Source organism: Mirounga leonina, unplaced genomic scaffold (assembly GCF_011800145.1).
Source record: "Mirounga leonina isolate KUSES-001 unplaced genomic scaffold, KU_Mleo_1.0 Mir_82, whole genome shotgun sequence".
Classification (NCBI taxonomy): Eukaryota; Metazoa; Chordata; class Mammalia; order Carnivora; family Phocidae; genus Mirounga; species Mirounga leonina.
In genome coordinates, this window is record NW_023270825.1 from 58,165,273 (window position 1) to 58,179,834 (window position 14,562).

The 14,562-nt window shown below is 34.9% G+C and overlaps 1 protein-coding gene across 1 annotated transcript in view; it reads right to left on the reverse strand.

Annotated features, from left to right (window-relative positions):
- The window catches only part of TTC6 (tetratricopeptide repeat domain 6), a 40,662-nt gene extending 26,865 nt beyond the window's left edge, over nt 1–13,797 (reverse strand). The window contains exons 1-5 of the mRNA XM_034992250.1: nt 13,737–13,797; nt 13,140–13,300; nt 9,320–9,454; nt 5,494–5,607; nt 2,556–2,675 (exon numbers count right to left, since the gene is read on the reverse strand). Of these exons, the coding sequence (XP_034848141.1) occupies nt 2,556–2,675; nt 5,494–5,607; nt 9,320–9,454; nt 13,140–13,300; nt 13,737–13,797 (591 nt within the window). The remainder of the gene's footprint in view (nt 1–2,555; nt 2,676–5,493; nt 5,608–9,319; nt 9,455–13,139; nt 13,301–13,736) is intronic.
- Nucleotides 13,798–14,562: the final 765 nt, after the last annotated feature.

A 14,562-nucleotide genomic window follows, 5' to 3' on the forward strand; every position in this document is an offset into this window, starting at 1 on the left:
TTAACTGTGCTACTCAGGCACCCCTATAGTTAGGGCTTTTTAAAAATTCCAATCTGACCTCCTCATTATTTTAATTGGTATATTTTGACCATTTCTATTTAATGTAAATACTAATAGGGTTAGATTTAGGTCTAAATTTTATTTTTTGTTTTCTGCTGGTTTCCTCTGTTTTCCCTTTCCAGACTTATTTTGAGTTATTTTTATTTTTTAAAAAAATTCCATTTTAATCAATCTATGGTCTTTTTGACTAAGGAGGCCACATTTGGGCAGAAATCTGAAAGGAAAGGAGGGTATGGACCACACACAGATCAGTGGGAAGAGTGTTCTATGCTTAGGGAATAGCTTGAATGAGGACTCTGAGGCAGGAAGAGAGCCTGGCATTTCCAAGGAATAGCAAAAGGCCAGAGTGGGGTGACCTGAGTGAAGAAAAGAAGAACATTTGACAATGAAGGCAGATCAGTGGACAACAGTCAGATCATGTAGGGTCTTGGCTGGCATAGTCAAGAATTCAGATTTTATTCTAGATGTTACGGGAAGCCAATGGAAGGTTTTAAGCAAAGGAATAACTCGATCCTCTTTATGTTTTTAAGAGGTCTCCCTGGCTGCTGTGTAAAGAACAGCATGCAGAGGAAAAAGAGCAAATGCAGAGAGGCCAGTTAAGAAGCTACTACAGGGGCGCCTGGGTGGCTCAGTTGGTTAAGCGACTGCCTTCGGCTCAGGTCATGATCCTGGAGTCCCTGGATCGAGTCCCGCATCGGGCTCCCTGCCCGGCAGGGAGTCTGCTTCTCCCTCTGACCCTCCCCCCTCTCATGTGCTCTCTCTCATTCTCTCTCTCTCAAATAAATAAATAAAATCTTTAAAAAAAAAATTAAAAAAAAAAAAAAAAGAAGCTACTACAGTAGTCCTGGGGAGAGATGGTTGAGGCTTGAATTAGGAGGATAGCAGTGGCAAAAATGAGAAGTGATGAATTCAAAATATGCTTTGATGGTAGAGCTGACTGGACTTGCTCGTGATTTAGATGTAAAGAAAGGGAAGGGTTAATAATGATTCCCACTAGACCATGAGCTCCTCTGTCTTAGTGATCTCCATGACTTTATGGCCAATGCCAGGTACTTGCCTTGTGAGAAAGAACATAGGATTTGGAATCAAGAAAGATCTGAGTTCAAATCTTGCCCCACTACTTCCTAGCTGAAAGATTTTAAGTACTAAATGGTATTTACTTGTTAGATAACACAGGCCCTGTATTTAATTCTCCAACAACTGAGGTCTTTTGCTCCCAAGCCCCATTTTCCTCACTTGTTCCACCCCAACACTGTGGCCCAGAGTTCCATAGCTTACTTGCCTACTCCAAACAAAGTTCTTTAGCTTCTCCTACCTGAGGGAATTCTGAATGGTATAACAACACCAAAACCTAAAGGAGTTCAACTCTTGAAATTACATTTCATCATAGTGTAAGTTGCCTAGAATAAGATTTCTCAGACACTTCCTTAATAATAAGTATTTCTGTGGGGGCAGAATCTCAAAAGATAACTCCAGGGCACATAAAAATAATAAAAGCCATCTCTAAAAGTGAAAAAAATGAGGGAACACTCACTACATAATATTCTGTCATCATTCCTCAGAAACACAAAAGCAAAACTACCATTATTTAACTGCATACTTGAAAATGCTATTTGATTTTTGCTTCATATTTCTTAATCTTAATTCCAAAATTAACTTAAAATAGATGATACAAATAAGATAAAAATGAGAATGGTGAATTTTGTTTAATTTTAATTAATAACAATTACCAAAATACATTTTAAACAACCTGTTTTTCTTTTGATACACTGCAGATGCTATTTTATTGCAATTCTGAGTGTCTGTTTCCACTATCTTTTTTTTTTTTTAAAGATTTTATTTATTTATTTGCGAGAGAGAATGAGAGACAGAGAGCACGAGAGGGAGGAGGGTCAGAGGGAGAAGCAGACTCCCCGCTGAGCAGGGAGCCCGATGCGGAACTCGATCCCAGGACTCCAGGATCATGATCTGAGCCGAAGGCAGTCGCTTAACCGACTGAGCCACCCAGGTGCCCCTGTTTCCACTATCTTAAAAGTCTATTCCCAGTAGCCTATTTTGAGCAGCCATTTTCTGCCCTATGCAAAATAAACAGATTTATTTTGATATATTTTCAATGGGGAATGAGGAAAATTTTGAATGAGGAAAAATTAGCACTGAGCAGCAAAATAAATCATTACACAAATCATTTTATTTACCAAATAATTGAGTTTTATGTGTAGCTAAGATACTCCCTGGGAGAAGGTGGGTGTATTGACATTTCATCAAATCAGAAACACTTTTTAATATATTAGCTGTAATCAAAACAAAGTAAAAATACACATTTTTTGGCAAAGATTCTATTATTCATTCGAAGTACTTCAATACAATTCTTGCTAAGGTTGTTACTGCTCATTAATACGGCCATTTGATACCAAGAAAAAATGGTTCACTAGTTTTCTGAAAAGAATGTGCAAAATCAAGTGGGTTCATTTTTACAAGTAAACAGGAAGGTTTACCTCCAATGCGAAACTATACTGGTCTAGCTCTATGTAGATGAGTCCACGATTAATGAAAGTGTTTAATGTCACAGTTTCTCCAGCATCAAGAAGAAGCACAATTCCATAATCTATTAATGCCTGAAAACAAAATAATCACTTACAACCTAGATTTAACTCTTTAGAGCCTTACCACATTGACTATGAACAAATGTGTTTATGACCAAACTAGGACCTAACATGGATTCTTTAATTTGACTTACGTTTATGACCAAAAATAATCATTCAGATTTAAAGGGTCCCATTACCTAAATATTACAAACACTATTATGTTTTAATAAATGGTCCACACTGTGCTCACCTTTCACATGTTATCTTTGGATCATCTTAAGCATTTTTATTGTATATGGTTTGGAAGGGGAGGGGTGCAATACCCTTCCCCCACTCAGTAGTTTCACCAAATGACTGTTGACATTAAAGCAGAGCACTTGCTACCTTTTAAAATTTAATTTCTTTTTAGTGTTTTATTATTTTTACCACTGAAACCCTGAAACCTAAGTTTTATGGAGGCAGAGCTTATCTATTTTGTTCACCATTGTAAAGCAAATAACTAGCTCAGTGCCTGCCTATAATAGGCAGTAGATAAATTTTTGTTGAATGAATAAATCATGAATCAATTAAAATGAATTTTAATACACTAACAAATAAGCACTCGTTGGAAAATTACTTCAAAATATTTTGAGGGGCGCCTGGGTGGCTCAGTCATTGAGCGTCTGCCTTCGGCTCAGGTCATGATCCCAGAGTCCTGGGATCGAGTCCCACATCGGGCTCCCTGCTCAACGGGAAGCCTGCTTCTCCCTCTCCCACTCCCCCTGCTTGTGTTCCCTCTCTCGCTGTGTCTCTGTCAAATGGATAAAATCTTAAAAAAAAAAAACCACTAGAATGTTTGCAATTTTCCTGTCACAGAATCCCAGAATGTAAAACTTGTAAGATGCCTTAGAGATCTACTAAGCAGCTGAATATGTGACTCAAGAGGAAACAAAAGGTGGGAAATGAGATGTCCTGAAGGTCAATGAGCACGATTTGGATCATGCCTCTCTTATTATTACTACCTCTTCAATCTTGGGGAAATTACTTAACACTAAGCCTCAGTTTCCTCATCTATAAAATTGGAATATTAATAACTTATCATATTGTTGTAAAAGTCCTCTTAAAAATATTTTGATTGTATGTTGGTAAAGCATTTAGCTCAGTGCTTGTCACCCAATAAGCCCTAAGTAAGTGGTAACTGTTATTTATATTAAAATGAGGTGGTAGGAAGCAGAATTCACCTTTTCTTAATTTTTTATGAAAGCATATCTTGGAAGAATGCCTAAGTGCATTTTCTGCACAAAGGTACTTGGGTTTTCTCACTCCAGTGATGGCAGGAATGCTGAGAAACAGGTGGAGGGAGACAAAAAGGGAGGAGGTGACACTGTTAAATGACATCCGGTCCACATGCTGGAGGTCAACTGGTTTTACAAAGCCACATAAAGACTGTTAACCAGAAGCAAACAAACCTGTGAACACCAATACAGGTTTCTACTTTCTGTGACTTGGGTGTGTTTCTAACTTCTCCCTGCTTCCATTTCCTCCTCTGTAAAGTTACTCAGTTGGAGGAAATGTGTTGAGTACCTGGCAGCTCTAAAATAATCAATGTGTTATTATTCTAGTTAGATCTCTAGGTAGTTTTTCATTTTCTCTATTCATAGAACACTGATTCTGCTATATATCAGAGATAACAAAAATGGGAGTTCCCTGCCCCCACCCAGTCCATTGTTTGTGGCTTCAGAGTTACCCGGAAAAGGCAGGAATGGGGGTGGGGAGCCATCAAAGACACCTGCTGTGCAGGTTACTTGATAAATGATCCTTTAATTAGCTCTTAGAATCTTAACAACTCCTGTGTTAAAAATTAGTTATTCATTTGTCAACATTTCTGGAGGAAACTTGATAGACTGGCTACCAGGAATTCTACAGTCTCTTAGGTAGAAACAATGGTTCTCAACTTCTTCCCTTCCACAGCAAATATGTTTCTAAATCTCCAACTGTTTTAAACAGACTTCACTGTCCAAATTTCAAGGAGGTTGGAGGAGTGTGTCCACAGAGAACAGCAGGAATGCAATGTAGTATCTTAGGAGAAAGCTTCATTGACTATGGAAGTAGAGAGAAATAAGAAGGGAAGACAAGCAGACGACAGAGGAAGAGAAGCGAGAGGATGGGACAGAACACTGAGAGACCAAGACCAGCTGACCAGTGAGGAATCTTGACTGGAAAAGGACCAAATCTACAAGGGTAGGGAAGAGAAGAGTAAGATTAGAAAACAGAAAAGAGGGTTTGCACAGGTAGAAGGTGGATCAGGACAAATAGAGAAAAAGATTTACTGCAGCCATCAGATGGAGCTTCAAAAGACACAGGCAACACTCGTCGCTGGTCTGGGAGCTGGAAACCATCATGGAAAACTCCTTGCTGTGTCTGTGGTCCGAGCGCTGTACAAAAAAGTCCCTGGACAAATTGTTCTAGCTAATGTTGAGATTTTGAAGCAATGATATTGCTAGTGATCACTGCTTAAAAATTCTCCAAGCAGTATATCAGTAGAAAATTCACTCAAATGAGAATTGTGTAATATATTTTAATTTATAAATGCCCTTAAATGCTTATAAGAGCATTGTAAAATTAATTTTCATGTGACATTGCAAAGATCGTATAAAAATATTTGCTGAGGACCAATAAAACATTAAATATTCTCTGAAATGGTTCTTTGGTTTCTCAAGTTTGTTGTGTGTGTTTGTGTGTGTGTGCATTTCCACAGGAATTACTTTTCAAAATTACATAACAGAAATAAGAAAATGCTTTACACATGCTTTAAATGTGTTTATAAATGCATACACTAACGTGTAGTTTAGTAAAATGGTCATCTTACCATTCGAAGTTCATTTATCTTGGTGTAACATAATGCTCTGTTATAAAATGCTACATAACTATTTTTGTCCATATTGATAGATGTAGTTAAATCTGTAATTGCTAGCTTATAAGTCTACAAAGAAAAAAATAATTAGATAAGAAGGGTTAATCATAATGGACTGAAATTTAATTGCAAAATATATTCTTGATTCTATCAGAATTTTTGGAACACTCATTTACCTATTCTGTGCATCATCTGGGAAATTAAGACAATTAAGTTAATCTTTCACAGAGTTAATTAAGATCTCTTGGTAGGAATTATTATAATAATGTTTCTCCTACCTGCAAATATAATTCAATATATAATTATATATATAATTTAGATGATTATCTTATTGCCAATATTGCTAATTAAGAAATAAGCCACATTGGCCAAACCTTGCTTGCTTCTGTCACTCATACTGTTATGTAACATAATGGTCATGTTTTCTACCCATGTTCTCTTTCACTTCCTCTTTGATGCTTCTCTGATACCCTAGATCATTCAGTACATGGAATTGACATGTAATACAAGGTCTAACCTTTGCTTTAAGGCATTATTTGCCATATATTTCACATGAAATAGTTACAAAGAAAGGTCAGAAAAGAAAAGTAGGGAGAAACAAAGTATTCCATGAAGTATCAGATATCAATGGTGCTGCTCACACCATTTGAGCCAGTAATTTCTGTTTAGGAATCAATCATAAACTCAAGCAATGACTTTATTCTCAGTGTGTGTAACTGTATTATTTAAGATAGTAAAAGAGTAAAACATTGAACACAACCCAAATGTCCAACAATAAAAATATACTATGGTAGAATATTATTTGGTCATTAAAAATAGTATCTTCAAAGATTGTGAGAAGAAAGGCACAACAAATTTATAAGTAGCATAATCCCAATTTTGGAAAATATATATCATATTTTCAGAGAAAGAAAAGACTAAATGTAAATAAACCAAAATGCTCTCAGGAATTATCATTTGATGGTGGGGATAATAGGTGATTTTAATCTTCTCCTTTATTCCCCTATGTATTTTCCAAATCCTTTGCAATGAATATACACTACTTTCTTAATAAGATAAATAGTAAGTGCTATTTAAAATATAAATATCAAAAATAAATAGCACTATTTTGTGCAAAATTATGAATTGAAATCCCTTTGAAGTACTGTGAAAGTATAAAGTGTTCTAAGCAATTCTGCCCTTTGTACCACGGTGATTCTCCTCTCATGGAGAAAAAGAGGAAACAAGTCACAACTTGGCATCTGAGCATCTGCCCACTCTAAAATCTCAGTTAACAAGGCAAGAAACAGCCCTACCTTGTTGTAGTATTTCAGAACTCCTCTGTAGATATAGGCACGCACACTCTGAGGATAAATTTTGATGGCCTCATTACAATTCAAGATTGCTTTGGAGTATCTGCCTTTCAAACCATAGAAGGCTACTCGGCTTAAGTATGCCTTTTCAGAAAAAGAGCAGAGGAAAGTAGGAATGGATATTTTAGTAAAAGCATCAATTCTCCCAAAATATATTGTAGTTTGAACAAATCCATGCCATCCAAAGATGGTATAAAATATAGTCTTTTTTCCCACTCTCTTGTATTAGAAAATATTTCAAACAGGCACCTGGATGTCTCAGTCAATTGAGCATCCGACTCAGTTTCAGCTCAGGTCATGATCTCCGGCAGGGTAGTGGGACCAAGCCCCATGTAGGTTCCATGCTCAGTGGGGAGTCTGCTTGAGATTCTCTCTCTCTCCCTTTCCCTCTGCCCCTCCTCCTACTCATGCACACACTCTCTCTCTCAAATAAAAAAATAAATCTTTTTTTAAAAAAGAAAATATTTTGAATATATAGAATAATTGAAAAGATAGTACAATGAACATCCATACGACTACCATCTGGATTCAACAATTATTATTTTACAGTATTTGTTGTATCTCTTTTTTCTGAACCATTGGAAAATTAAGTTGTAGACATCATAATACTTTGCTCCCAGGTTTTCCATTATGCAAACATTCTCCTACATAAGCACACTACCATTATATATCTAAGAAAATTAATAGTATTCTCTAAAATCATCTAATATTTAGTATATTTAAATTTCACAGGCTTTTAAAATCAGGATCCAATCAAGCTTCACCTATTGAATTTTGTATTATCTCTACAGTCTCTTAAAAGGCAGGAATAAATGTGATAGCTAAAATTGAAGTAAATAAAATTAATAACAGTTATATAAAATTATAATTGTTAATAGGTACAATAAAATATTAACAATATTTATAAACATCACAATTCACGAAGCACTTTTACATAAAGTATCATTGTTGGAAACAAAATTTTTAGTTCAAGGGGAAATACAGATATACAAATTATCAAAACACAGCTGAAAAGTAGGTATAAGTAACCGATTCTTGCTAACTAATAACAGTGACATATAAAGATTTAATAGTTTTAACAAATTTGACACACTCTCCAAATCACTGAAATTGTTCATTTAAATACCTGGTAATGTTTTGGATTGAGGGTAATGGCACGATTAAAATCCAGGACCGAACTATCCTTATGGAGTTTTACTTTACAAAGCCCACGTTGATAAAAGCCTTCTGCAAAATCAGGATTTGCTTTCACAGCTTTTGTAAAACAATCAAATGCCTAGAAGAGTATTTTGTTAAGTAATGAGTAAAATATAGTGAGTAGAATATATTAATGAGTAGAGTATATTAATTTAAAATGTTAATAAATTATAGTGTGTAATGATTGTTGAAAAGTTTTCACTTATTTTTGGTCATTTTAAATACATTTTTCCTAGTGAACTTTGTGAAGAAAATAAAAGTAATATAAGCAAGTCAGGTTTACTACTATAATTTATAGGTCCATTTAATCCCAGACTAATGTCAACCTAATCCATGTTGTTAGATAACAGTACTTTTAGAGGTATAATTTTAACTGTTATTCTTCATACTGTTTTTATTCAAAGAAAGTACAACCTGTACATTTATTTTTCATGAGGGCCCAAGATACATAGTTATGAAATTTCTTAACAATGGAACTCAAATTTTTCCCAACATTGTAAAACAAAGGTTGGCTTGCTCTGGTGTCCAAAAGGGCTAAAAACACAGAAAAGATTTATAATTAACCTTACATTTATCGGGATTTCCTAATGGAACAACTAATCAAGTGCAACTCTTTTTCAAGTTTGGAGATGCAAGTGGAGATGCAAGACCCTACGAATACAAAGCCTGGAATGGTGTGCATGTGCGTGCTGGTGTGTGTCTGTGTCTATATGTCTGTGTTTAGAGAGATTAAATTATTAAATATCCAGTATTAACCATTATAAAATAGTAATTATTTTATTTATCACATCACTGACAATTTTAAAATGGAGTCTGCTTGAGATTCTCTCTCTCCCTGTCCCTCTGCCCCTCCCCTGCTCACTCTCTCTCTAAATAAATAAATAAAATCTTTAAAAAAAATAAAAAATAAAGTGCCTATAATTTAATAAGTAAGGTCATGCTAATGTGATTAAAATATTCTGCTATAATAATTTCTTACAGTTAGATTTATTGTTGTGGTAGGAAACAGACATTAGTCTTTGGAATACTGTTGACAAACAAGCCTCAGATAAAATGTGTTGAATAAATAAAACAATAGAGTAGGCATCACAGAGTGCACACTGATTGTAATACACCAACCTCTGTAAGAAATTTGGTCTAGTCACTCACTATATAGGTCAGAAACAGAATTGAATGCAAGCAATCAATTTCTAAAATCACAAATAATCTATGCTCCTAAATGCACAAAGTACCATTTGTACGTTGCCTTCCTCCATGTAACAAAGACCCAAGTTATACAGACAGTCTGCCGAAGCTGCTATAGCATTTGGTCCTTTATCAGAATGAGAAAAGATATCCAACGCCTTTTTAAACATTTTCACAGCTTCCTAGAATGATTTTTAAAAAAAGACAGAAGAGAATGTTTCTTTCTAGTATTTATTTAACGTGATGAACATGACACCTTAAACGTTAAAGGGAATCCTGAGCACACAGCCTGACTCTCATTTCACCCTAGGTACACAGGCCTGGTAAAGACACAGGCCTTGTCAGTGCACTGCCAGATGAGGACCAAGGAGGAGAATCTGCCGGCAGGGAATCCCACCAAGGTGCCTCCCCTACAATCCGCTACTTAAGCAGGTTTATACACGTGCACTTTTGAAACTATAATTTCTAAATTCTAAAGGTTATTTCCTTGTGGTCTAAAATCAACTTAAATTTATAGACTAGTTTATGATCAATTTTTTAGCAATTTTCCTGGAAGAAATACTGGACAGCTATTAGATGGTAAGGGATTTCCAATGATAATATCTGATGTGGTTTTAATCAACCTTTATTTTGTCCTACTGTGCTCTTAATGGGATTCCACTGGCACCAGGAAATAAACTAATATCAAAAATCACCCATTTACGTGCACCCCGATGTTTATAGCAGCAATGTCCACAATAGCCAAACTGTGGAAAGAGCCAAGATGTCCATCAACAGATGAATGGATAAAGAAGATTTGGTATATATATACAATGGAATATTATGCAGCCATCAAAAGGAATGAGATCTTGCCATTTGCAATGACGTGGATGGAACTGGAGGGTATTATGCTGAGCGAAATAAGTCAATCAGAGAAAGACATGTATCATATGACCTCACTGATATGAGGAATTCTTAATCTCAGGAAACAAACTGAGGGTTGCTGGAGTGGGGGATGGGGTGGGAGGAATGGGGTAAATGGGTGATAGACACTGGGGAGGGTATGTGCTCTGGTAAGTGCTGTGAATTGTGCAAGACTGTTGAATCTCAGATCTGTACCTCTGAAACAAATAATGCAATATATGTTAAGGAAAAAAAAAAAAGAAGAAGATAGCAGGAGGGGAAGAATGAAGGGGGAGAACTCAGAGGGGGAGATGAACCATGAGAGACGATGGACTGTGAAAAACAAACTGACGGTTCTAGAGGGGAGGGGGGTGGGAGGATGGGTTAGCCTGGTGATGGGTATTAAAGAGGGCACGTTCTGCATGGAGCACTGGGTGTTATGCACAAACAATGAATCATGGAGCACTACATCTAAAACTAATGATGTAATGTATGGTGATTAACATAACAATAAAAATTATTTTTTAAAAAATCACCCATTTAAACTATTTAGTCAAAATAGTTGAAATTCATTAATGAAAAAAATATTCAATTTTCCCAATAGAAATGACTTTTTATAGTAAACTAATAGATGTATTTATCTATATGTTTACATAAATATTTATGACTCTTTAGCCCATTTCCTTAATCATATTAAATTACTAAAGACACCATGAGATTTAGCATGGATATGCTAAGTGTCCTCTGTGCCCTCCACTTAGCTTTTACTTCTTCTATTTACAGCCCACCTCAATGTCCACCATTCCATCCTCACTCTCAGCACACGACCTTGCCATAGAAAAAAGACATCACCTTCTTTCTCCATTTCCCTCCTTTTTATTTTTCAATATATCTATATCTTTCTTCATTTCCATCTTTTTTTCTCTCCTGTCTTTGAATGGTTTCCTTTCTTCTCCTTTTCAGAGCTAATTCCTCAAGCTGTGTCCTTGACCTCAACTCCTTCTGCCCTGCATGAACACAAGTTATTTCCTTCCTCTTCTGGATTACTGCCCCTTCACTATCTCTTTGAGTCCATAGAGTCTTCCATCCCATTTAAATTAAAGTGAACACATCTTCACTTCCTCCTGCTTCCTCTCGTAGCTGATGTTCTACCTGTTGCTTCTTAATGACTCTAAAAAAGACCCCTGGGGAAGCTCTGGAGGGGCTTAAGATAAAGCATATTTACATTCTAAATAGAGTACTGCCACTGTTGTGTGGATAAAAGCTTGGAAGAGAGCAACATGGTTGCTATCATTCTAGCAAAATAAAAATATGCTTTTGATTGGGATAATGACCATAGAAATAGAGAAAGGAAGTAGGATTGAGAGATATTTAGAAAGAACCAAGAGAACATCACTATTGATTGGATAGAAGAGGGCAATCAAAGATAACCCCAGGTTTGTTTCTACAGAGCAATGGGTAGGGGCAGAGGAGGTTAAATTAAGTATATGAGTATTCCAAAAAAGAAATTCAACATCATAAAGGTGTCAGTTTTCCCTAAAATAACCTAGAGATTGAATATAATTCAATCAAAATTCTGACAGAGTTTTTAACAGATCTTGACAAGCTGAATTTAAAATGTATATAGAAGAGTAAAGGCCCAAGAATAAGCAGGAATTTTCTAGAGAAGAATATACTGTAGGAACTAGCTCTACCAGATATCAAGAATTACAATTAAACTATAATAATTAACTATCATAATAATTAAGACATTGTAGGGGCACCTGGATGGTTCAGTCGGTTGAGCATCCTACTCTTGATTTCAGCTCAGGTCATTATCTCAGGGTCATGAGACTGCAATGGGCTCCATGCTCAGCAGGGAGTCTGCTTGAGATTCTCTCTCTCTCCCTCTGCTCCTCCTCCCCCTGCTCTCTCTCTCTCTCCCTCCCTCTAAAAATAAATAAATCTTAAAAAAGACATTGCACTATTGAGCCAGAGATAGAAAAACTGACCAAAAGAACAGAATAGAGAGCCCAAAATCAGATCTGCATATACAGGAATAGTTATGAGAGATGTACTGCTTCAGATCTTTGGGTTGAGAGAACCTCTCAATAAATGATACTAGAACACTTGAATATCCATATGGGGAAAATAGATATTTTATCACTTATCTCACACTCAAAGAAATCAATTTAAGTTAGAGTAAAGTCTTAAATGGAAAAAGCAAAACTTTTAAGCTTTTAGAAGAAAATATGGACCTTGGGATAGGGAAAAACTTCTTAAATGAGAATTTTTTTAAAGCCATGACAATAAAACAAAAAATGTATTTATTCTATTACATTAAAATTAAGAACCTCTATAAAACCAGCCACAAATTGCAAGAAGATACATGGCACACAAAACAACCAACCAAGGATTAATATACAGAATTTATGTTTTTAATGCCTAAAATCAATAAGAACAAGATAAGTAAACAAAAAATATGCTTAAGATATTGACGGGACAGGAAATATGAGTGGTTAATAAACATATAAGAAGATGTTCAATCTGTGCTCAAACAGAGAAATGTGAATTAAGACCACAATGAGACATCAGTCTTTATCTACCAAATTGACAAAAAAAAAGTCTGATAACCAATTATAGTAGAGGATAGAGATCAATAGGCATACACATACATGACAGGTAGGAGAATAAATTGGTACAACCCTATGTAATAATGTGTCACTTTCTTGAAAGTTAGATATTCACATTCTCTACATACCAGCAATTCCACTTCTAGGAATATATCCTAGAAAACTACTCCACATGTTAACAGAATACATGAAAAAGAATATTTACAACAGCCCTACCCTTAAGAGGAAAAGAAATAACCCAAATGTTAACACAAGAACCAATAATAAATGTTACAATTTAGTTTTATAAAAAAAAAGTATGTAAGCCATCATTCTAAACACAATATAAAAACTCAATTAATAGGTTTAGTAAATGTTACCCAAGACTTTTCACCTTGTTTCTCTTGGCCTTCATTTGGGCTTTTGCTAATAGAGTATACATGGTGAGCTCAGGCCTGTTCAAAGTGATCCCATCCAAGACCTGGATGGCCTTGTCATGGTTTTCACAAAATGAATAAATGAGTGCTTGCTGTATAGGACTCAACTCAATGAGACCTAAAAGGAAAAAAAAGTTTATCAGTACCTTTGCCAAGTATCTAGGATTTAGATATAATTATTTTAAAGAAGTCAAGCAATTCAATAATTTACCTTTGAAATACGGATTAATAAATCAATACAATACTAACATGTTTACCACCAACACACAATAAGACATTCCAATTACAAACAACAACAAAAATTTTTAAAAAATGGAAGTATAAACCCTGGCATCTCCTATAATAATCTCTCACAAAACTCACTTCATTATGAAGCACTTAATAGTTGACTATGTACACGTGAAACTGAAGATATAAAGTTTCAAAATCTACATTTGATTAGAAGTAAACCTTTCATGTTATCCATACATAGCTATTGCAAACAGTATAAACATTTTTAGGAGGTATTTATTTTTTAATTAAGACAATTATAATTTTGCATTAATTATATTTACCTTTGTTCATTTCTGCTACTTGATAAATAGTAAACTTTGCAAGATCATAACATTTCATCATAAGAAGATATTGTCCTCTGGAAGAAATAATAACTTTTTAATTCTAAGCAGTTAAAAATAATTTTTTCTAAAATAAAATGTCTTATAACATGTCACTTACATTTTTACAATTACAATACTTTTATTCATACTTACATATGTATGATAAAAACAATGCAAAAAATATAAACATTTTATGTAGTCTAAATAGACCAATTAGCATGCAGATGTGATGAAAATTTAGGAAAAGCGAAGCTGAAAGAAAAATACTCAATTTTTTTTCCCCAATGACCTGTATTTTAAATTTTATACTCTAAGCCCACAGCTAACATAATACCTAGCAGTGAAAAACTAAGTTTTCCACTAAGATCAGGAATAAGACAAGAATGCCCATTCTTGCCACTTTTATTTAACACGTAAGTCCTAGCCACAGCAATCAGACAAGAAAAAGAAATAAAAGGCATCCAAATTAGAAAGGAAGAGGTAAAACTCTCACTATTTGCAGATGATATGATACTATATATAGAAAACCCTAAGTACTCCAAAAAAAAAAACTATTAGAACTAATAAATGAATTCAGTAAAGTTGCAGGATACAAAATGAATATACAAAAATCTGTTGTTTCCATACACTAAATAAGGAAAGATCAGAAAGAGAAATTTTTAAAAAATCCCATTTACAATTGCTTTAAAAAGAATCAAATTCCTAGGAATAAATTTAACCAAGGAGGTGAAAGATCTGTACTCTGAAAATTATAAGGCATTGATGGAAGAAACTGAAGATAACA